This window comes from Nipponia nippon, unplaced genomic scaffold (genome assembly GCF_047370975.1).
Source record: "Nipponia nippon isolate SJK-2023a ecotype South Korea unplaced genomic scaffold, ASM4737097v1 scaffold_28, whole genome shotgun sequence".
NCBI lineage: Eukaryota > Metazoa > Chordata > Aves > Pelecaniformes > Threskiornithidae > Nipponia > Nipponia nippon.
In genome coordinates this window covers 1951367-1975121 of record NW_028262345.1, presented here as the reverse complement: position 1 = coordinate 1975121, position 23755 = coordinate 1951367, and the positions used below count along the sequence as shown (strand labels likewise).

At 54.3% G+C, this 23755-nt stretch overlaps 1 protein-coding gene and 1 long non-coding RNA gene across 26 annotated transcripts in view; one reads left to right on the top strand and one right to left on the bottom strand.

Annotated features, from left to right (window-relative positions):
- Positions 1–612, top strand: part of LOC148054979 (uncharacterized) — a 35325-nt gene extending 34713 nt beyond the window's left edge. For all 17 annotated transcript variants that reach the window (XR_015706063.1, XR_015706069.1, XR_015706066.1 and 14 more), the window contains one exon: positions 479–612. This is a non-coding gene — a long non-coding RNA (uncharacterized LOC148054979). The remainder of the gene's footprint in view (positions 1–478) is intronic.
- ST14 (ST14 transmembrane serine protease matriptase) lies at positions 231–23755 on the bottom strand. 9 transcript variants are annotated; one of them, XM_087763425.1, is made up of 24 exons: positions 23267–23755; positions 22882–23101; positions 22134–22296; positions 13302–13530; positions 12923–13064; positions 12286–12434; positions 11007–11166; positions 10641–10768; positions 9992–10062; positions 9359–9519; positions 8859–8894; positions 8225–8462; positions 7925–8064; positions 7384–7481; positions 6807–6916; positions 5745–5875; positions 5345–5449; positions 4267–4374; positions 3755–3868; positions 3454–3582; positions 2880–3066; positions 2433–2707; positions 1998–2134; positions 231–1434 (listed from the first exon to the last, which is right to left on the bottom strand). In XM_087763425.1, exons 6-24 carry the CDS (start codon positions 12424–12426, stop codon positions 1273–1275), a joined length of 2631 nt encoding a protein of 876 aa, XP_087619551.1. In that variant the 5' UTR covers positions 12427–12434; positions 12923–13064; positions 13302–13530; positions 22134–22296; positions 22882–23101; positions 23267–23755; the 3' UTR covers positions 231–1272. The 9 variants fall into 9 exon arrangements, with proteins under 9 accessions (XP_087619551.1, XP_087619549.1, XP_087619548.1 ...); XM_087763423.1 differs by lacking the exons at positions 22882–23101; positions 23267–23755 and adding an exon at positions 22547–22862; XM_087763422.1 differs by lacking the exons at positions 22882–23101; positions 23267–23755 and having other exon boundaries at positions 22134–22862.

Sequence of the window (23755 nt, the reverse complement as noted above, 5' to 3'; positions counted from 1 at the left end):
CGTGTCCAGGCTGGACTTTGTTTGCATGCTGGCTTGTTTGTGTTTTGTTGGGTTTTTTTTTTTTTAAGGGTGCCCAAAACAGCACAGTGGAGCTGCTGTGTGTGGGAGCGATACAGGATTAAAGTGTTTGACTTCAAGGGGCTCAGCTCCCCATTTAGCATCAGTGCTGCAGGTTTCCTGGGTCAGGAACGCTTGCGCAGAAGCTCAAGAAGAACCACGCAGCCAGAGCATTAGAAAATATCCCAGTTTATTAGAGCATCTCCGCTTCATATAGAGTTTTACAAAACAATGTATTTACAGGCAAGGAGAGGGCTGTAAGAAGTCAATGGGAGCATGCTCTTCTCAGGGCACGGAACAGGATGCATAGAAAAAAGCAATCAAATCGGCACATTCACAAATCACTTTTGCATTTTTCCTTACAAAAGAAAGAAGGGTCTCAGGTTGGTGTCAGGCACAGCTACCCCCGTTACCGTTGCAGGAGGCGAGCTCCGGGAACGGATTCAGCGCAGCCCTTCCCCTCGTCGCAGCACAGCATAGCTCCCCTCTGCTGGAGCTCAGCAGAAGACGCGTCAGCTGAACCACAGCCTAGTGTTAAGGCACAGCCTCTCCAAGGTAGACGACCATCTGTCTGTCTGTGCACGCAGACCTGTTTCCCTCAGGGTAAGTGACCGCTTGTTTCAGCTGAACTTCTCTGTTTCAGTCCCCCAGCCCGGACTCGGCGTGACGTCAGACAGGGGAGACGACGGCGTGGGACACCACCAAGGGAGGGATCCTGAAGAGGATCCCCCCCAAAACCATGGTAAGAACTTCTTCCCCTGCCCCCCATGACTGAAGACCAGAAAAAGGGGTGCGGACGGCAGTTTGAAAACAAACGAAGGAGATAGAATATATTCTGAAAGCTTGTTTTTGAACCGGTCCCAATAAAGTTTGCCTCTAAACACAAAGTGTTTGTCTTTTTCTTTTTTTTTTTTTTTTAATTTAAATTTTTTTTTATTTATTTACTAAGTTTAATTTCTATATGTATCTTGAATGACTGCTCATTCAAGCTTACCCACAGGGGGAAGTTCCTTATACTCCCAACCTTGATTTCTAAGTTGAGACATGGGACCACTAAGGGCTAAACTAAACCTGCTGTTTGGAGTCCCAGGCACTTGCGGCGAGGTAGAGGGAGGGTTGAAGTTCACAGTAGTGGCTGCGCGCTGCCGGGAGGAAACGACAGTACCAATGTCCTCGGACAGCGGCGTACAAGTCCACGCAGGGATGAGCGTGTCCCTAAAGGCCTGTCTGCTGTTTGATCCAGTCTCGCAGGCTGGTGAGCCGGCTGTAGACTCCAGGCTTGTCTCTCTGGGCGCAGCCGTCGCCCCAGCTCACTACGCCGGCCAGGAACATCCGATTGCTGGGCTCCACGCTGACCAGGGGCCCTCCGGAGTCTCCCTGCACAGACGCAAACAGTTGCATAACCACCCACCCAGTACATTTTCCTAATGCAAAGCGATAAACAGAGTAAATCGCAACAAGTCTGTAATCCCTAACTCCAGTCAAAGGCCAAATACCCTCAAAACTCACTCAGTCAGCTGCCTGCACAATTTGCTGCCCATTCCCTGAACCAAGGAAAAAAATTATTGTACAGAGACCTAAAACAAATAAATAAGTATGGCATTAAGAGTCACAGCACCAGAATAAAGAGCTAACACATGGCCTGTCTAGCTAAATAAGGCGCTCGGTAACTAAGAGTGGAGCGTGGTCGCACTGTTCTCCTACCTGGTGAGGCGATTGGGAACCTAAGTCATGCGTTGGTGCTGTGCAGTTTTTGAGACTAAGTCCTGCGTCGACACAATTTGCTGCTCACGCCCATTCCAATTCGTCCGTTGTCCAAATCCAGGAGGATCCACACAGATTTGTTGTATATGAAGTGTGGGGATACGAGTGAAAGGGCTGAGCCAACGGCCTGTCTCCCTAACTAACATCCTAACTAATCAACCCGAGCGCTGGCCTACCTGGCAGGCGTCCACGCCGCCCGTCAGGATCCCCACGCACATCATGCGCGGCGTCAGCTGGTCCGTCAGCAGCTTGTTGCACACCGTCTGGTTGATGAGCCGGATTTCCGCTTTCTGCAAAATGGAGGCTCCGCTGCCTGCGAGGAGGGAGGAGCAGCATAAGTAAAAGCACGCAGCATTTTTAAGCCACATTTCCCTTCCCTGTGCCCTTTGTTCGGGCTCTGAACGACCCACTAATTGTCAGGTAAACCCCTGCTGCAGCAATCTGCTTTTTCCTAATATCGCTTTTTTCCAGCAGCACGTTAAATCTGCGCGCTCCTAAGGGACTCTCATTTGATTCCAGTCTCGAGGCGAGCTAATATGTTTAAATTGTGTCCGGCCAGCCCCCCTTTTCCCTAAAACCGCGTGCAAAAACAAGGCAACGCCAGCGCTCACCTCCTTCCACGGTCGCTCCCCATCCGGTCACCCACAGGTCCTTGCCCACGGGGAAGTTGTGGGTGGCATCGGGCAGGCAGATGGGCTGGACGACGGAGGAGAAGGTGACGGGGCTCTGCAGCTCCATCACGGCAATGTCGTAGTCGTAGGTGTAGTCGTTGAAGAAGGGGTGGGAGATGATGCGCTTGATTTTCCGTGTTTGCACGTCGGCGCCCTTGAGGTTGCCTTGGTTGGTCAGGCCCAGGTAGGCTGTCCACAGGCTGGCGTCCGAGTACCTGCACGAGTCCCAAAACGCAGGGCAGGGTGAGCCGCGTCTCACAGACGTCCTAGCTCGCTATCTTAAACATTTTCCTAGAAATGCCTGTAAAAACTCTTTTCTCCTATTCAGGCAAATGCCTGAAAATGGAAGCGCAAGCATCAAGGCGTCCTGACCGGGTTCCCACCTACCTGATGCCCTGCAGCTGCAGGAAGCAATGCGCCGCCGACACCAGCCAGCTCTCCGAGACCAGCGAGGCCCCGCAGATGTGGCCCTGGCCCTTGACGTGGAGGCTGACCTGCCACGGCCATTCTCCCACGTCCGAGTTCTGCCCGCCGACGATCCGTGACTTCCTCGTGAAGGAGCGGATCCCGCAGTCTGGGTGGGGAAGGAGAAGGGACGCTCGGTTACTCCTGTTCCCGTTCAGCTCCTTCCCTTGGCACATCTCCCACAGCACAAGTGCCCCGTTACCCAGGTCAGGGACGGCGGATGCCATCGGCACGGGAGCACAAACGCTAAATTTGCTAAAACATTTACTGGCCCAGTCAGTAAATGTGCAGACAAACCCCTGCATTATCTCTGTAAGCCCTCTCTAACCATCTCGAACAGCACAGACGCTCCGCGCGCTGCTAAAGAACACAGCTTGGCTATTTTCAGATCAAGGTATCACACAGAAAAACCCAGGGGCTCTCTTTGCCACACTTCAGTGTTTCTCTAAGGAGCCCGGCCCAGAAACCCGCATCCCCCCTTCCCCAGGGTGCTCACTGCAGTTGTCCTCGTCAGAATTGTCTTCGCAGTCCTGCTTCCCATCGCACTCCGGGTTCTGCTTGCTGATGCAGTGCCCGCTGCGGCATTTGTAGGTGTATTCCTTGCAGGGGACTGTTGCGTGGACCGCTGCAGGCAGGACGAAGGGAGAAGCGTTAGCCCCAGTTCTTTCAGGAGGCCTTTACCTCTTCTGCCCATCCCCAGGACATGGCCACCCCGTGAAAAAACTGCACACCCGGCCACGAGGAAATCCGTAAGAGGCTGCACTTGAGGGGAGGTCCCCTCCGCAGCCCACCCTCACCGCTGCTGCAGCTGCCCTCGTCGCTCCCGTCCCCGCAGTCGTCCCTGCCGTCGCACTTCTGGGCGTTGGGGACGCACTTGCCGTTGTCGCACTTGAAGCTGTCAGCCGCGCAGCCTGGGGAGGAGCAGCAATGAGCGACGGCAGGGCACAAATCCCACAGCACCTCCAGCACGCGGCTGCGTCCATCTCCCTTCCCCTCCAGACAAGTAAAGCCGCTGCAGCCACAACATACAAACGCCTATCTCCTGCGTGCCCAGTCTTTTCTTCTCTAAACCGCACACCAACACTGATTTACGCAGCCCTTTCTTTCCCAAAAGTCTGCGTTTCCTACACCCCTGCTCATCCTCGTTTCTCTCCTCCGGGCTCTGGCGTGGGCTCGAGGACGCGGCGGCAGGCCGGCCTTTTGGGTTTCTTGCCTGCTCCTTTTCCCGCACAGCACTCACCTTCCTCCTTCGCCCCCTTCGCCTTGCTCAAGCCCCCAGCCCTTTCTGCCCGCGGGGTGAGTTACTCACTGCACTGCAGCTCGTCGCTGTTGTCGCCGCAGTCATTCACGTTGTCGCAGACCCAGAACTTGGGCTTGCACCAGCCGTTCTGGCACCTGAACTGCTGGTCGGTGCAGGCTGAAAAGGGAGAGGGAGAAATCAGGGGAGAGACCTGCAAAGGCGCCTGTGGGGTCACCGGCGACCCCTCCGCCGTCGCCTCTGCCGCAGCATCAACGGGAAAACCTGGGCAGCTCTCCCAGCAAGCCCACGGCAACTAAGCGCACCCGAAAATAGCACGACAGCTTGGGCCCAGGCACGCATACGTAAACACATAACGCGCTTAGGCTATAGCACAGTATTTCCGCTGCTCTGGAGAACAAAACTGTTTGGGGTGCTGTAATGGCTTAGGCAGTTCAGGCTGCACTCGCGTTACGCCAGCCTAACAGCAGCAGGACAGCCAGAGGCAACAACTCGAGCAAAGTGTTGGCTACAAGCAGCGAGAAAACACCTGAGACACCCGGGTCACGGTGCTGGTAGCCAGGCTGGCAGCACGCTCTTCCTCATACAGCCCCTTACCTGCAAATGAGATCCCAAACCAGGGGATCCCGTCCTCTCTAATTAATTTCAGACCCCGGACAATAACAATACCTACGAGATAGCTCTGCTAACCCAAGAGGAAAACTTGTTGCACGAAGAAACAACTCCCATGTATCACACAGGTTTTCCAGATGTGCTCTGCAATACCTGCCCGGTTCGGTAACAAAATACATCCCTTTGTACCACGCAGCTCAGCCAAACCCACAACAGCCTTGAGGATTAAATAGAAAAACACATTCCCAGCTGGGAGGGATGGGAAAGGGAGGGAGATCCCACTGGGAGAGGGCTAGATTAGCAGGAACCCACAGCTCCTAAGCTGGGAAAGGATCCCAAATTGATCCTCTCACTCCAGCCTGGAGGAAGGAGGTAGCGCCGGTGCTAGCGAGCGAGGCGAGCACGAGACCGGCCGCTGATCTGCAAAGCCTCAGCACTAAGGCTTAGTTCCCCAGAACGAGCCCAAAGCAAATACCCTTCCCGTAACAAGCCAAAAAGCAACAAAGGACAGACTTACTGCAGGATCTCTCGTCGCTGCCGTCTACGCAGTCCAGCCACCCGTCGCAGCGCATGCTTCTGTCAATGCAGCGGCCAGTGTTGCAGGTAAACTGGCCAGGGCAGGCTGAGGGGGGAAAAAGGGATGAAATGACACACGAGCCTTCCAGCCATCCCCTCTGTGTCCCTTCCCCAAAGCACACAACGTCCCCTGTGCCCGCTTCCAGCACCCAGCATTAAAAACACTTCTTCCTCAGAACAGACCAGGGATACAAGGAGGTTTGCAGGAAATAAAAGACATGCTCCCATCGCCCGGGAAAGCGCACTGCCTGATTTACAGGGCGGCGTAAACGCAGAGGAGGGACAGCCTCCGGACCTCAGGCAGATCAGTTCCCCCCACAGCCTCCGGATTTCAAACTCACGATCGCTGGAGTCGTAGGACAGGTACTCGGCAGAGAAGCCAGTGTCCGTGTAGGACTGGTCTGAGTGGAACCGGACCTCGATTTTGTTGGTAGTGCTGACCACCACAAACTGGGAACGCTCCCCACAGTACCTGCAGGGAGAGAGAGCAAAGATGAACGGAGTGCGCTGGGCAGCCCTTCTTCCATCCCTGAACTCGCCATCAGCACAACGGGTCCCTTCGCGCACCCGGACAGCTAAGGGCTGCAGGTCTGATTCCGGCACGAGCCGCTGGACCTCAAGGTCTGCGCGCGGGAGCTGAATTTTGGTGCCGTTGGCAGAAGGTTCGGGCCAGGCGCAAACACCGCCAAGCTGTGACTTTGGAAATGATTGGGAGCGAGTTCATCCAAACCCCTGCCTGACACAGCGACGTCTCTGATCTCAGATCCACCGTGTCTCCGGATTTGTCCCGCGGGATCCCATCCCACCACAGGTTGGTAGGAATCGCTTACACAGCCACCGCTGCAGGAACGAGCCAGGGCCACAGATGCAGGTGCTGACTTTGAAACCCTCTCTCTTCAAGAAAGAGTCAGCTCCCTGGCCCAAAAAGTTGTGAAACAACATTGCTCACTTCCCCTACGCAGTACCAAGTTGTCTTTTTGGCCCAGCTTGCTTGTGTAATAGCAAACAGTAAATGTAACAGTAAATGCATCACAGAACACAACGCAATTACCCTAAGAATGGAGATTTGCTTATTCAAGCAAAGCCACGCCAGATGTTTCTGCCTTTCTGCACGTGAGGCGTGTGATGTGATGTTCCGCAGCATCTGGGGGGACTCAGCTGCAGCACGCAACGAACCCAGGGTCTGATCCCCAGGACCAAGCGTGCTCCCCCCCTCACCACGGGGCATCGAGCTACGAGAGCAGGTCAGACCCAAGCACCCTCCTGCCTCATCATACCCCAAAAAGCACCAGCACGCTTGCTCCCACAGCAAGTTTAAGGAAAGCACAAGGTGCCATATGACTAAACACAGCCCCTCCACTCGAAGGACCGAAGCCGCGGGTCAGACAGCGCCTGACACCCACCTCGTGTTGTTGATCTGCACGTAGTCCTTGGTGCAGGAGCTGACTGGGATCCCGGGCTCCAGCACGAAGAACATGTTGAAACGCACCTTCACGTTCTTTTTAGAGGGAACCTGCAAAAGGAAGCAGAGTCAGCGGCACCTTGTTTTCTGGAGCACAGAAAATGGGAGTAAGTTTCGTGGGAAAAGGGTTTGGGGGGAGGACAGAAGGTAACTGAAAAAGGAAGGATGTCCAGCAGGAAAAGAAACACCTTCCTGAAAAGCCACTGTGGCTCACACTGTCACTTAGACAGTTCCTTGGCTCGCTGACCCCAGAATCCCAGATCAAACAAGCACACAGAGGCGGGGTTGAAATCAGACCTCTGTCAACAGTGCCTGTTCTCCCAGGGCAGAAGGTTCCCCCCCCCCCCCCAGTTTCACCAGCAAGTGACTGGCCTGTCCCAAAGCCCATGTGCTCTAGCATTTTTTGCGTAAAGCTACAGCTATTGGGGGCTACGCTAAGTGTCATGCAGGGTTCAGGCCTCTCGCAGCCTCTGTTCATTTGACAGACTAATTAAGGCGAAGAGAGGGCCTCGTCTTACCTCTATGTTCCAGACACAGTCCATGGCTGGGGGGTAGTGTGCTGGGTAATAGGGAGTCGTGAAGGCGCCGCTCTCTCCTTTCAGAGTCCCACTGCAGGCTACAAGATAAGCACCAAGATGAAAACAGGTTAGAGATGTAAAGAGACGTGGTTTTCCCGAGCCTTAGCTGGCCATCACCCGAGGCAGGAAGGGAGGCAGATGCAACAGTCTCTAACAAGGTTAAGTCGATCTCTGGAGAGAGCAGCTCTGCTCCAAGGCTTGGAGACAACCCAGGAGATCAATTAGGTGCTTCCTGCATACATCAATCTGCATGTCTAATCCAACATAATTCTTATTTTGCCCTCCTCGGGGGATGTCATTACAGCAGCCAAGAGCACCGTGGGCAAGGCAAGCTCCAAGAGCCAAGATGTGACCTGCTTCCAGGTCTCCCGGCCCTGGAAACATCCCCGGCAAACTGACCGCAGCCACAGCTGCACCTCCCTCTGCAGTTGCCCGCGGCAGGGAGAGGTAGGGGGGAAACTGGGCCAAGGCCTCTGCTCACCTTTCATCTTCGGGAGCTGGAAGAACTCAGCCTTAAAGCCGGGGAATCTCCCCTCCTTGTTGGTAACCAACGCGACGAGCATGACGTTCTGGGAGGACAGGAAGGTCAGGTTGTAGGAAGGGGCGTAATTCCCACAGAGCCTAGGAAGTCAAGGACAAAATCCGTTAGACACAGCTGCACAGAGAGCCTCAAGCAGCACAGATCACCTCTGAGCTCAGTTACCAGCAGGACTTCTCAGTATCACCCTGTCACTTCACGCCAGGACTCGGTGCCGTACAGGAACCTAACGGGGACACTCACCTGACCAAAGCGTGGGGCTCCACGGGGCTCAGAGAGTTGTACACCTTGACGTAGTCACTGTCATCTCTGCACTGCTCCAGCTCCAGCGTCTTGAAGGTCAGGCTGATGATGGAGTTGGCGTCCGCCCTCAGCGTCCAGTAGCAGAGCGCGTTGTTGGGGTAGGGGCTGTTGGGGAAGCCCGGCGTGGTGAAACTGGTGATCTCCCCCTCCTTGGCGTGCAGGGCAAACATGCAGCTATCTGCCCAGGAGAGCAGGGAAGAGTCAACAAGGCAAACGAGGAGGTTCTGCCCTGTCTTTCCCTGAGATGCAGAGTGCAGCCCTTGTAATTCCTCATCTGCCTGCAGGTTGTCCCTGGGCAGATGCCTCTTGCAGGGAGCACCCTTGCTCACAACCTCCACCTACAAAGGGAGGCACTGGGGAAGGGCAGCCAGGGGCATGTGCTACCGCTAGGTAACAGCAAGGCCTGCGCCGCAGTCTGGCCGACCCCAAACCAGCTCCAAGCAGCACGTGGAGGTTTGCCTTGCACTCAGAGCACCTCTCTTCAGGCCCTTCCCCGCCCTGCAAGGGAAATCGCCACCCCAAAGAGGTCTAGGGACGCACAGAGGCTGTTATGAGACTGAAGAACTGCACTTACTGTCCCGAGCGGAGTCAGCTATGCTGGGGTCGACAGCTGCAGGAGAAAACAGAGGTGGTGTCATCCTTTGGGCTGTGGGAAGTCCCTGGGCGCAAAGCTGAAGCTGTCCCTGGGACCCACATTGATTTGGCCTTGCCTGTGGGGTCTCTCCCTGTAAGCTGGCCAGCGGGAGGCTGCTCCTGCCTGGGCTCCGGGGAGCCGAGTGATCGAGCTTGTCCTCTGCAGGAGGGAGGATTCATCCCTGTCCCTCTCCAGGTGGGCTCAGAGGAGAACACAGAGTGTTCGAGCGAAGGGGAGCGGGTCCGCGCAGCCTCCCCCAGTCTGCATGGCCCATCAAAGCAGTGCTGTGAAAGCCGGGTCCTTACACTCACCCTTGGAGCCATCCCTGCTGCCAAAGGCCCCCACGGGAGGGCTGTGACCGGCAGCTTACCCCTCCAGTGAAATGTCCCCCGCCCCCGAGTCCCACACAGAGGCCCAGGGACGGCAGAGCCAGCACTCACGGAAAGCGACGACCGACTCCACCTTCAGCATGGGGTTTCGCAGGCGGGGGTTCCACCTCTGGACCAGGCTCTGCTTGTCCGCCATCGCCCTGTCCAGACTCTTCTCCCGGTACTTGGGGACGAGGAACTCTGACCAGTAGTAGGCAATGACGCTGCCTTCGCTGCAGGGGAAGGGCGATTATGGGGTGAGAGCAAGGACAGACGCAGGAAGGCTCAAGTACCAGTAGAGAAAGGGTCCAGGCTACTTGACGAGCCATTTTTGGAGGACGGCCATGGGAAAGGGAGAGTCTCGATGACAAGTTAAGCAAACTGCACCCAACAAAGTCCCCTGCCAGCCCAGGGAGTCCCTTTCAAAGCTGCCAGGCACCACCCACTGCGGTTCATAGGGCTCTACCGCACCATACCTTAATTTTCCCCAGACACCTCCCTCAGCACACAGTGATGAGGACTGGCAGAAAACAATACACATTTTCAGGGCACTTTTCACTTCCCACCCTTTACTGTGTCACTCAGGGTGGCTACTGAGGTGCCTCCATCCCCAGCAGCCTGGGAACGAGGGTATACGGCTGCGTGACATCCCAGCATCGCCCTCCGCCACTCCCAGACAGGGCTCAGACAGCACCTAACACTCACCTGAACGCAGTTATCACTGTCTCTTTGTGGTAAGGGCCAATATCTGCCTGATTCCTGTAGATCTCCTCTACCTGAAAGGTTTAAAGAAGAGTGTTCAGCACGTCTATAAGTGAGGAGGGGGGAAAGGCTAAAGACAGACAGAGCTTCAAGTCTGCTGTGGAAAATCAGAGCACATACCCAGCATCCCTGGCAGCAGGAATCTGCAGGGGCCAAAGAGAAGAAGAGGGAGAGTTGAGAGTCTCAGAGGTGCCCAGACCTGCCCACCGCAGCCTGCTCTGACTCACCCCCGCTCTTCCCCAGGGGAAGCACAACAGATACCCCAGGCTGAGGGGAAAGGCAACACCAGCCACGGCTTCAGCACGAAGGGCAGACATGCTCCGGACTCATCCACTGACCCCGGGATTTGCCCAGGCAGCCTCCCACAGCACACGCTGGGTGGCACAGGCAGGGAGGCACTGGGCTGGAGCCGTGATGCCAAGACCCAGCTTAAAGGCAGGCTCCTTGCACCCAGCCCAGTGCGTCACGGCCAACGGGGAGAGCTGAGAGGAGCGAGAAAGCTCCGAGCAGTCTTACATGCAGGATCCCCGTGGCCATGGGGCAAGAGGAAAAAGTCCTGCTCGCAGGAGGAGGGATGCAAGAAACCTCTTACCGTGCTCTTCACCTTCTTGGCCAGCATGATGAAATCTGGCGAGCTGGAGTTCTCATAAGCGTCAAGGAAGTCCCAGTTCAGAACCCGTAAGTGGCCATTGAAAACCTTCCGGACGGCCGCGTTCCTGTCTGGAAGGCAACGGATCAGAGGCAAGAAGGGCAGTCAGGGCTGGGAGCATGGCACAGCAGGTCCCCAGTGACAGCAATTGGGGCAGGGGGGTGGAAATGGTGTCCCCCCCACTTCCCGGAGCCTTCCCAGAGCTGGAGACGGCACACGTGAGCAACACCATATAACAAAGCTTTCCCATGTGGATATGCTCCCAGGGTATCACCCTACACACCACCCCCCACCAGACGTCGTACTCACATTTGAAGTGCCAAACCAGGAGGCCGGTGACGAGGGAGATGAGCAGGAAAACAACGATCACGACGGTGACAACCACCCGCCGCTTCGGACCGCGCTTCTCCATCTTCTTGGAGTTCATGGCAGGGAGGAACTCCACCCCTTCGTCCAGGTGGTTCATGTCCTAGGAGAGGAGAGAGGGCAGGATGGTGGAAAGGCCATTCCCAAAGCCTGGTTTGGAGAGGTCCAACCACAAAGCAGTCTAGAGCAGAGCTACCTGTCCGCGGCAGCTCCCCACCACCGAGAGCACAAGGCATGCCACGGCGCCCGCGGCTCCGCAGCCACCCCACAGCAGGACAAACCCTGAAGGCTTTTGCTTTGCTTTTCCACACGCACCCGGTTCGTTTTTGGGCCTAATACAAGGTCATCAGCTCAAGTACACTCAGGGGCGAGTCCACACCCCACCCCGTGACCGTGGCAGGTCACAAGCCCGCAACCTGCAAGATCTCTGCCTGCCGGCAGATGAAACTGCAGACAAAAATTCACCCCTGCGAAGCGCTCGCTACGAGGCAGGTGTGTCACCCGCAGCTCGTGGGGCACAGCACGCTATAAATAGCATTCCTGTAAAAGAAGAAACTGAGCTACTTCCTCCCTTTCCATTTGCACAACTCTCTGTACGTCTCCTGGGCCAACACAGCACTCCTGTATTTCTGCTCGAGATTTCCCATTCAGCACAAATACCCATTAAAAGAAATAAACCAAAAAACAAAGATGAACACAGAAGACATCCCCGCAGCCCACGACCAGACGGACTCTCGGGACAAGACGTGTTGGGTAATGAAGAGCAGGTCCTAAAGGCAGCTGCCCAGGAACGAGGAGTGACACCCATAGCGCACAGCTCTCACTGTCATCACCGCCCACGCTGGGCCGGGTGACGAAGAGGAAGATCTCTGTCGCAGTGCAAAACCCTCGGTGCCCCACGGTTTCACTCTCTCGCACCTTTGGCTTACCTGCCCTCCATCCTCACCCTGCCCGCGGACCTGCACCTCCAGCCTGGGGGGAAATCAGAACGGCTGCAGACCCAGATGTTTTCAGAGGATGCCACGCAGCCCAGAGCATCCTCGGTACAGCAGACATCGGGGACCCGGACGCGCACCCGCTGCCCTAGCGCCTCCTCTCCTCCCACAGCCGGCTAAGCCGCGCTGGGAGAGCAGACCACAGCTTCTGCTTTCTTCTTGTGCCTCCCTCAGGTAGGAAGGGCTCTCTGGTGCTGCAAACTGCCCAAGCCATGAGGATGCCTCACCTTTCCAGTCACCGCCTTCCCGTTTTCCCCTCTCTTGAGCCTTACTGGGCATCCGGCAGCTTCCTGGGCAGAGGCACGGGGCTCCGGACGACAGCAAGGACGCCGCAACGCAAAGTGCCGACTAGCACAAATTCGCTGCATTCAAATTCCTGCGCTCCGCAAACATGATGCCGGGTCAGATGCTGCCTGTCCTCTCTCAGCCCAGGGCTGACACAAACATACACTAACGGCTCAGGCTAATTTGATGCAAATGTCACAAGCCCCCTAAAAGCCAGGAAAAACAACCAGCAAAGGGCGTCCTCTCGACAGAGGGACCTCTGAGCCCCCTGCGCGCTCCTGCAGACCCAGGCGATGAGCCATCCTCGCTGCGCTTCCCTTAGATGCAACGGCTTCACCCCCTTATCTTTCCCAAGCCTCACTTTGCGGGGAAGCCCAGCTGCCACCCGGATCATTCCCCCACTCCTTTTGCCCTTTTCTTCACCCGGTCTCTCTCCTCTCCTCCCACCCTCCACACCTCACACACAGCCTCTCCTCCCTCCGGTATTCGCCTGAGGCCCTTTACAAAAGAAAGGGACAGTGGCAGGCACCTTACCCTACGTTTTTGTAAAGGACTCTAAGTTGAATCCTCTGCACTTACCAGAAGGCCACCAAGACCAGAGCAACCTATGAGTTTTCGCACCATCTGCTCTCAGAATAATCCGAGTTTATCATTTGTAGGGCTCTCCATTACAGCATGGGGAAGGCAGCCTTCGTTCATTTGTGAGATTTACTGCCTAAGGCTGGGCAAGAAGAAACCAACGTGAAGCACACCATCTCTGAGGTGCCAGGCTGCTTTTATCACCAACATCCAGCCACTGCCAGAAGAAATAAAAGCCCTAGTGGGGCCACAGAGGACAATCCCACGGGGGATGCTCTGATCCCTGTTTGGCTTCCGTGAACAGATAGGAAAAACTTGAAAACATAACCCAAGGAAACTTCGAAACAGAAGACACACAAAATAAAGCCGAAATACGTACAGACATCCTAAATCAAGAAACTCTTCAATCAAAGTCAAGATTGCCTGGAGTCTGATGCACCATCTTCGAAACAGCCATCTGGCTCCCATCGGTTTCCAAATCATGCAAGAAATCCCCCCAAACCAGGTAAAGAGAGGAAATCGGTCACAAATCTCGCAACCACCTCCCCTCTCCCACCGCGGGGCCGCTTGCAACGCCAAGTCTTCCCAAGACTTCCAATACATTGCTGCTGTTAGCAGAAAGAAAAGTATTTAATTATCTTCTAGCATCTGCAGGAGCCTGTGGCAAGAAAACAACCTGAGGGGCTTAAATGATGTATCTGTTCCCACAGCAGCAGCCTTCCCAGACTCCCTGGGGTCAGCGAGGGAGAACCATCTGCCCCCAGCTCGCAGGGGAAAGACAGCGTCTCTGTGTGCTCTGAGTAACAATTTTTGGGCACGAGCTGTTCAGTCTTGGCCTTAATAACACTCTCCCCTGGCAGGCTGAATTCAGCTAGATGGCATTTCTTCCCTGAAAGAGGGATCGCGCACTTCTTGCACGAGACGCGTAACGTTACGGGGCGGGGGTAGCAGCAGCAAAACGAAATAGGGTCTCTGCTGGCTACCGGGAGAGCAAAGAAAACCCTGTTTTCAAATAGCGTACCCTTCGGCTGAGGGTACCTTCAGCCCTCTGCAAAATTCCCAAGATTCAGTTTCACCAACCTGCCAGGGAAAAAACGGGCTCAGCTGCAAGCAGGAGATAGTGCTGTACGAGGCCAGGCTACACAACACCGTGGCTGATGCATTTAACGTCCTCTTTGAGCTAAAGGTTGTGTCTTTGCAGAGAGAAAACTCTTAGATGGGAGCAACTAATCAGTGTGATTAAATCAGAAGGAAAACACAGCTCCCCTCCGCCTCCAACCCGTACAAACACACGCACCGCTCCTGCGGCTGCAGCGTGACCAAAGGAAGTTAGGCAAGAAAACTCACCATCTGATCTTTCTTTAGACAATTTCTCTGCTCTTCTTGGAAAAACAAGGATGAAAGATCTTAAACCTGCGAGAGTTTACAGCATGCCTTTTTGTCAGTTTGTTCTTGCTCCGAAGTTGAGACGGCAGCGATACCCACAGCACCAAGGGAAAATAAAGGAGCGGGGGGACTCCTAGGGAGGTTATTTTTGTTCTTACTCCTGTACGAGGTGCATAAGCAGCCACTGACACTCTTACTTGCCAGAAGTTACCCAGTGATTAGGGGCAGATATGAGACTGGATCCAAAGAGGTTTCCCTCCCTGCCCTCTGTTTCGTATTCCAGAGCTCATCCTCTCCCATCCTCATACCTTATGAGCACCATTATATTCCCCAGCCAACTCTGACGCTTGTGCGAAGCTGCTTTGAAGAGCTGTCGCATGTGGCAGCCCGGGTAAGCAACAGTGATTCCTGCAAACTCTCTTCTCAACAGAAGGCCAAGGATCTGAAGCATCCCCCAAGCACTACAGGAATGCTGAATCAGGCCGTGCCGGAAAGGTTTCAGACGAGGCCCCGTGTCCCGACCTCTGAGTAAGAGGCTGAATCTTCCTTGCCCACGCTCAGCACGAAAAGCACCCATTTGAACTTAGTACCCGACTTTCTGTGCCCAAACCGCGTGGCTCAGCCTCCGCTCATGCACATCCCCTGCGCTGCTGCCACTCCTGCCCGTCGGGGAAAAATACCTCCTCCACGGTGCTGGTCACCATCCTCTAAGCTCGGCAGAAACCAGATGGAATCAAAAGCGAGAGAGACTCGAAAGATCATAGTTAAATCAAGCAAAAGACGACTACAGTTTTAATCTCCTCTAGCTAACGGTTGCTGCACGTTTCCCTCGCGCATACTGAACAGTCCATCACAACAGCAGACGTAAACCAGAGAGGATCGGAAAGCTCGTCCTGCTCTCACCTTGTCCATGATTCTCCGAGAAACAGTCTCTAGCACAAAGTGACTCAAGGTCTGACTCTCTCGCCCTTCTCGAGGAAATTACTCCAATAAACATTATTAACAGAAAACCCTCCTTGATATTCTCTCCGCCTTAGTCACAGGTTCAGTTACTTCCTCGTGCTCCTCCTCGCTCAGCCCTCGCCGTCACCGCGGGGCTCCCCGCGGCAGGATGGGAGGTTTCTGGTCACAGCGTCAGCCCGGCTGGCGTGGCTGCTGCAGCCACGCGGTGCCCTGGCAGAAAAGCCACATGCCAATCAAGTGAAAGGGTCTGAAAGACGTTGCCCCATTTCTTCCACGCCTCAGTTTCCCCAGGAGCACAGACTCCGTGGGGAAACCTGGAAAAGGAGTGCGCACAAATAGATTTATACAGCGCTTGGAGGTCTCCTGCATGGAACTCCTCCATGCAGAGAGCTCAGAGAGAAGTCCCGTGCGCAAGCAAACCTTCCCACTGCACCTCCGTAAGCTAGCCGCACGATATATTTTTAGACAGCAACCGCACTCTGCCAGACTGGACAAACCAGATGCAGACGTGACTAATTCTGTCAGCAGGAAATTCAGCAGGCACATGGGGATGGTGGGAACTGCCACAGTCGACGCTGGACTGGAGATACTTACCCGAAAGCAGAGCTATCCTCCTGCAAAGCGGGATGGCAAAGGCTGGGACGTGCCACAGAGTACGGCTCTCCAGCAAGAAGGTTTCTGGCATGCATACAAAGCGGGAGTCCATCTAGGATCAGCATCTCCCGCAGAGGCTGATTTCTGGCTGCTTTGGCGGTTCCAGCAAGGCAGCGTGATGTGTCCCGGGCACCAAGGGCCCTCACTGCGCCCCTCTCCTCCGAAATGGGTGCTCCATCTCTCACTCAGTGTCTGCGTCTGCTTCGCTGGACCCTGACCCACAGAAAGCCTGGCCTCCTGGCCATGAGTTTCACCTGTCCCTTCTTACCTCTGGTTCATTTGTTTGTCCAGCACAAGGCAGCTACGAGATTCAGCTGCTTCCCTTGAACTTTATCACATTCCAGCCTCAGCTGGTCTGCCACAGGACTGCTCAGGGCCAAAGCTGTACAGATCACTCAAGGTAAGAGAGATGCGCAGCCAAGGCAGCCTCGCTGCAGAAGACCCGCTGTCTGGCACTAATGTACAAAGCCAAGAAAAGGAACCCATGAAACACAGGCTTTGGGGTGGCCTGGGGAGGTCTCAGATGAAGCAGAGTCATCGGACTGCGCGGTTAGACTCCGGCCGGGTAATTGCACCCTGCAGATCCCAGCCTGTGTATCCAAGAAGCAATTCCTACCTCCCCTTTTCCAGCCACACCTGCCTCAGGTGATGTTCAATAAAAACTAAAACAAATATCACACGAGAAATGAGAAGAATGAAATCCATCGACTCATCAACCAGCTCAGGACACGGCCAGCAAGCCGGGCTCGGAGCCTGGGACACCCCAGCCTTTGAGATCAATGGGGTGGGCTCGTGCAGTGCATAAAGCGCCAAGAAAGTTATATTTTCAAAACCTGAGGTTTCCCAGATCATACTGAAAGCTAACACCAGCTTTGTGGTGCTGGCGTAAGGGGAAACAGCCTGTTTGCCATATGAAGAAAAAAAAAAGATCCAGAAGCACCCATGGCGTGCACAGCATGCAACTCGCTTCACCCAAGTAGCTCGAGTACAGCTACGCAACTCTTGAGATCAACTCCTGCACTGGCTCTTGCTGCAAACCCTGATACTCCTCCAGGAAGAGATCTGATAAGAATAATCTTCTCAGTTCTCATCTTATTCTTGATAAGAAATACATGGAAACAGCACGCATAAGAGCCTAGTTTCCGTAAGGCATATTTGTGCTGTGCTGCCCCAACATGGGCAGTAAAGCACGGAAGAAACCTTGCCAGCGTATTATTTTTCGTCTTCAGTTCCTTATTAAGGGCAATGACACTATAAAATGACGACATCAGAACGAACGAGGGAATACGGAGCAGGAAACAGAGGACACAGAGTCCTCCAGACTGTCTACCTTCCAGGCACAGGGGGCGAGCGTGAAAGATACAAGTCACACACACCTATTTCACACACCAATTTCGAGCTCGGTCCTCTACAGTATTCAATCGTCTTGTGACCATCCTGAGTCATACGGGAAACCAAATTCCTTTAGGTTTATTACAGAAGAAACTAAAGTTAATGTTTGCACAGGACAGCACAGACTTGGCTTGCTGCCCCGCAACAGGCTTATCAGCGCAGCTGTGTCATGCAACACAGCAGCTCAAAAAAAGCGACCACGCTTCTCATTGTGTTTCTGTCGTAGCAGAGACTTCTACATGCAAGACAGCAATTCTTGGGGAGAAGTGGGAAAGAAAGCTACCTTACAGGCCTGGTACATGTAGCTATGAGCCACGAAATTCCTTCCTACAACACGCTTATGTCCCAAGACCAGAAAAGAAACATGCCACAGACGCAAACAGCTTATTTAAAACACTCTTGCATCTTTCCGGGTACAGAAAGTACTGTCTGAGCAACATAAACGCCCTCCAGCAGCCTAACAAAAACAGCTGCGCTCCAGACCTCGATGAAACACTCCCCGCTCATCATCACATTTCACCCACGCTCTTGACCGAGTCTTATATAGCTTTGAGGTGGATCTGGCCCACGACATTTGAATGTTTGGAGCCAACAGCAGGGGAAACACCAGCATCTCCGACCGTCTGGCAAACCCATCCCTATTAGCTGCTCCCTCCTCCGCCCCAGCCTATCGCCCGGGTATCGCAGTGCGTTATTTGCAAAGGCTAGCCCCGGCGGCCTTTGGATGGAAGTGGCTTATTCTACCCTGGGCAAGGCGAGAACCTTTGGTCTGATACCTTCCCCACAGCCAGGCCCTCAAGAATGCTCTTGCTGCTCCCTCAATGGTTTTACAAAGTGATCTTTTGTTTGCTGAGCAAAGGTCTGGCGCGCTCTCCATCGGCCTCAGCTTTTTTCTCATCGTGCCTTCCTTATCCCTGTTTGCCTTTGGCACCAACAGCAGCAAAACTGGCCTGAGCAGCAGCAGCTCACCCACCAGCCACTACCCGAGAGAAAAGCTCTACACCTTTCCAAGGAAAAGGAGTAGCTTCTCCTCACTGTTCCCAAGAACTGTCACAGCTCCTCTCCGCTGCAGGAGGAGACGCAGTCATTGCAAAACAACTCACATTTGCTCTGCCGTCGTGTTTATAGGGAGCCAAGTCCAATGACAGTCGGTCCACGAAGGACAAACTCCTCGGTCTGTTTACTGCCAGGAAGGCAGGTACCGTCTTCGGGGAAGTCCTCCTGGACCAGATCAGCTCCTCTTGAACTGATGGAGGGGGAAAACTGATCCAGAACCAGGGGAGGAAAGGACCTGGCATGCCGCTGCCCCGGCATGAAGGGACTTGCTCAAGCACTCAGCCCTGCTGTAAAGACACTGCAGCGTGCAAACCTACCTTCTGGCAAGAGAACAAGCCGGGCCGGGAAGATCGTGCTGCACACAACAGTGTCACCCCGACCCAGCCGGGGAACAAGGAGCTCAAGCTGAAGTGTATCAGTGAGAGCATCTCCTTCCCGCTCCTGGCAGTCACCGCAGCCCTGACACAGGCAGGACAGCGGGGCTGGAGGCAAGGGAAACTCTTTCTTGCTGTAGGCCAGCTTTCTGATCGGTGCTAAAACTGCCAGCTCCTTTGCCGCTGCCAGATAACAACCGCTAAAGCCAGGCCTCAGAGACCGACACCAGACAGCCTGCAGGTGAGCTGGAAAGCGCTGCTGTCATGCTATAAACTGTCGTGCCCAGTTTTGAAACAGCTCTGCGGCACAGAACAGGCTCTGGAGGTGCAACCCAAAAACACCAGTCCCTGCCCGACCTTCAGCCAGGAAGACCTACACGAAAAGCCAAGACTGCAGCTTAAGCTCGCTCACGTTTCAAAGCACACTGATAACGCATCGGTTAATTAACGAAGCCCCAAAGCCCTCAGTTAAAGTCAGACCTTCTGACGGCTTGGACAGGTTTAGTTAGATCCGTTGCTAAACAACTCGGACCTACGCGCTGCAAACGATTCACCTCCACGTAGTTTATCTTTACTCACATCCTCAGCACCTAGCTTAAGCCGAAATCAAAACCATCAGAGCGATGTTAGCGCTGACATCGAGGCGGTCCAACACGGGCACAGATCGCTGCATCGCGACGGGTGGGGATTTCCACTTTCCCATAGCTGTTTTTCCTTTTTCTGCTCCGCTGGGCTTGGCAGCGTCCCCCAGACAGGTTCCCCTGACCTCACCCGATGGCGGAGGGGGAGTGGGAGCTCCCCTGCTTCCCGAGGGATCCAGAGCCGCCCTGGTCAGTCCTGACCCGTGAGGCTGAAAGGAACCGGAGCGAGCGGAGGACGAAGCAGCTCGGCGAAAGGCTGACCGCTTTTGGGAGAGCCCCACCGCCCCCCCCCGGCACCGGGTGCCGCTCTCACCTGCGGTTGGGCGCTGTACCTCATGCCGGCACCGGTGGCCGTGGGGTCCTGCAACATGGCGAGAGCGGCTGCCGCGCCGGCTCAGGCCGCCATGGCGTGGTTGCTTCTCGCCTCGGCACGGCTCGGCACGGCTCGGCACGGTGCCCAGCCCCTCCTCTCCGCGCTCCTGGCAGGTGCGGGAAGCAGGAAACACCCCACGGGTCCCCCAACGCTCCCGTGTCCAGCTGCGGCTCCCGCCTCTCCCGCTTCGCAGGCGGCCGCAGGGAAATTAAGGAAAACGTCATGCCCGAAAAGCCATGCCCAAAAGCCCCGCGCAGGCTCTGCATCATCCAAAAAGACCCTTTTGCCGTGTGCTTTACTTTAGTAAATGAGACCAGAAAAATCTGTCTTTTACCGACGCAAGCTGCCCCGCAGCCAGCAGGCGGGCTTGCTAGCACTCATGTAAACAACAGCTTGTAGGGCAAAACTTTATGGACCCAAGGTCTTATCCCTTCTCGGCTGACAACGACTAGCAGGCTATGAAACCGTGCTGCAAAGAGGGCACAGTCCAGCATGCACGGGCAACTTTTGCCCCAGGGACAAGCCCGCTGTTCCCAAAAACATTTGGTGCGTTCAGGGGCTGCCAAAGCAAAACATTCCCTTTATCCCAGCCTGAAACCTGCTCTCAGCTAGGCTACAGCACTTCAGGAACGAGCCAGCTCTTACCAAACAGAGGAGACCAGGTGCAAAATGACGAGCAACGCAGCACTCCAGCAGAAACTGCACATGTATCCAAACCTGGCACTCGGAGTGTTGCTCACATACCAGCAACAGCTCCTGGGGACTCTATGGTCTAATATTAAACAGTGCCCCCAGAGAAGAAAAGGAGGGACCAGTGGCAAAGCCCTGGGTTTTGAGAATGCCCTAAGGCAGGTTTGGAAGAGGGCTTTTAACACTGAAACCTGCATTCCTGTCACAGCCTTACTCCATCATTTTCCCCTTCTTGGAAAGATGACTCCTCCCCCCCCCCCCCCCCCCAGTATTTACATTTCTCACATTCAAGAGTAAGTCAAGATTAAAGATAGCTGGACCAACATCATCCTTCTTGGAAAGGACCTTCCCTTCTCCGTCTTACGTGTGATAAGTCTATACCAACATGTGATACGCCCGACAATCTATCTGAAGGCTGAACCGGCCATCCCACTGCTGATCTGAACCCCTTTACACCAGCTGCATCCAGCCCCGAAACTGATTTTTTCCACATCTGAACATGTAAATTTCCCAGAAATCTGGTTTTGGTGTAACAGGAGTTGCCCGCTAATTCACACGCCGCAGGGAGATGCTTGCTAGGTTACTTTTGTTTCCCCTTGCTCTAAAATGTCTCCTGCAGAGCGCAAGATTTGCGTCCCTTTTGCAGGTGTTTCTCTGGGGAAAAAAGAGACGGTGTCAGGTCTCTGATCCTGCTGTTTTCTCTTGAGGTGAAAAACACAACATAACTCCTGTGCTCTTACAGAAATACTTGTGCCACCGCCTTCCCTGCTCCTTCAGCTACCAGAATCCCAATCACTCGCCGAGCACCGCACAGCAGGAAGCATCTCCGGATTTAAGGTATTCCCCTTCAAAAGCTGGCTTTTTGTTGGTCAACCTGCTGAAACTACCCGGCTGGCTGATGTCAGGAGCTGCTCTCAGCCCTCCCGCTGATGCCCAACCCTGCCCAACGCTCTAGTTTTGCAGCCACTCCCTACCTGGCTGACTGCAGTGCTCCAGCCTGACTTAATACCCCCATGAAACAGCATATTTTAGGTATAAAGCAGCTAAGTCCGAGCTGAACCACTGCTCTTTATTTCTGCAAATTTCTCCTCTTCAGCACATCAACTGATCTCCTCCAGGCAGGTGCCAGGCAAACACCAGTGCTCTGGGATGTGGCTAATGAGGGCAAGATGCAGACTCACTCTTTGAGGCCTATGGTGTCTCATGCAAAGATCCACAACTCTCAGCTTCACACAGAGCTGCGAACGCCCGGTGTTTCCTGTCATTCAAACCACTGACATTTTACGAACTAATTCATTAGCCCAACCGGCTCTTTGAACAAGGGGATGCAATCACCATGGGGAATAAAAGAAAGCAATATGCATGCTAAATATAAAATATTATACAGCTGGGAGTAGGCTGGTTTAGAGCCCTAAACGATAGGACTCCCATTTCTTTGCTGCTGAAGCAGTGCCTTATTTTGTGGCTGTGTTGCTAAGTCACCACGGTAGGTGAGGGCCCCCTCTTTCCGGGCACCGTACAGTCCCAAAACATCAAAGCAGCAATTCCCAGTAAGCAGTCTGGCACGTGCTTTTGCGGTAAGACGCTTCCATGTGTGTCTCTAGTCTGACTGAAGGATGCTGAGCCCAGCCAAGCCACCATGAAGAAAGACGTAACTGAAGCAGAAAGATCAAGCCACTTACCCACGTGCAATGGCAGCAGTCAGCAACAACAAAACCTCTGTTTCTTCTCCGCTGATATCAGTTCATTTAATAAAAGCTGTCACCTTCTCCTCCTCACGTTGTCTCTTCGTATCAGTGTGGCCACAGCAGCATTACGAGAGCAGCAAGTCGAGGTTTAACATGCCTTTAGGAGGAAGGAGAGCACTTGCTTTAGGCACCGCTGAAATCTGAGAACCAAGTCCGTCTTTGCCAGAACTGTACGCAAGTCGCAAGAGCTAGACCTCCGTGAGCTCGACCCCCAGGAAAGTCCCAGAGGAGACAGGGATTAGCTGCAGGAGCAGCAAACGCTGCCTCAACAGGCAGGATACTTCCGCATCAGCTCCCAGCCCTGGGAATGCCATCCACGTGAAAGAAGGGAAAACGTAGCTGCTTACATTAGGAATGAAGGCAGGCTGCCCGCAGGGAAAAAGTCTTCTGGTGGAGGCAGTTCCCAGTAATTCTACCTCCGTAAAGGAGCACCATCCATCCACACCGCCACACCAGCGAAGGGCCGGATTCACCCAGTGACAAAGGGTTCTCCTCCCCGCAGTGTGTCCCAAGGAGTCTGTTCACAGCGTGACTCCTAAATTCAAATTTCACCGGCAGTGCCCTCCCACCCAGATTCCTGCCAGACAACCCCGAAACCACCCCATCTCTGCAGCTAAAACGTTCAATCCGGTCTGGCAACTTCCACTGCGATACAAAGGATTGGGAGAGAGATAAAACTCACAGGGTGTCCTGTTACTTTGCATTCCAAAGAGTAAATACAAGGCTGATTCAGTGGGAGGAGAGGAAAACGTCATCCAGAAGCCCTGTGGTTTCCAGCTGAACCGGCAGCCCCCGAGAGCAGAGGTGAACACTGGGTACCGCTCGACTGGACCTGCACAGGGACAGCTCTTCCTCCTTTCTGGCCTGAGGCAAGTTGTCTTGGTATGATTCAGGCTCTCCACCTGTAATGCAAGGAGAATAATTACTGACTTTGGAGAATGGGACCTGTAAAAGTGCAATGAGTTGCCCTCAATTGGCCACATGCTGCTTTGAGGCAGAGCCGAGCGGCGGTGCTACTTTTCAGAAAGCTGTTCAAGGATTACTCTGTAATTTGGATGGGAACTTACCCTTTGATCTCCAATGCTTCTCTCAAAAGCTCTGGAGTGAGAGCCCCGCTTCCAAAACATGACTTTGGCAGGGATCACAAGTAGCTTTGCCCTTCCGAGATGATGAAAGCTGGCCAGAACAAAGGGCACTAGTGACCAGCTCCATCCCGTGGAAGGTACGGGCACGAGCAGCGAGCAAAGGACGTGACAGTGTACAACACGCTTGCGACGAGAAAGTCTGCCCTCAGCCCTCCAACGCTTCCCAGACAGCTGAGACACGCTTTCAAAATTAAGGCGGATCGTTTCTTGTGCCTCGGTTGCTAATGGTGCCAGCCACCTGCCAGCTGTGGGGCTCCAAAGGGAATCCAAAGCCCTAGGAAACACACCACGGGATGTAAGCTTGCTCCCAGGACTATACTATTAGCCGGGTCTCTTTCTTGAGCTCTTCCATGGCTTGTGAAAGCAGACAGCCTCTTTTTTGTGAGCTCTGAATCAGCAACAGCAGTGTGT

Excerpts from the sequence above, each read along its gene's own strand:
- ST14 (XM_087763425.1), bottom strand. The coding sequence starts at position 12,426 with ATGCAGCGAATTTGTGCTAGTCGGCACTTTGCGTTGCGGCGTCCTTGC. Across the intron at positions 11,167-12,285 it reads GGAAGGCGGTGACTGGAAAG|GACATGAACCACCTGGACGA; the intron begins GTGAGGCATCCT and ends CTCCTCTCCTAG. Across the intron at positions 3,869-4,266 it reads CAGCGACGAGCTGCAGTGCA|GCTGCGCGGCTGACAGCTTC; the intron begins GTGAGTAACTCA and ends GCTCCTCCCCAG.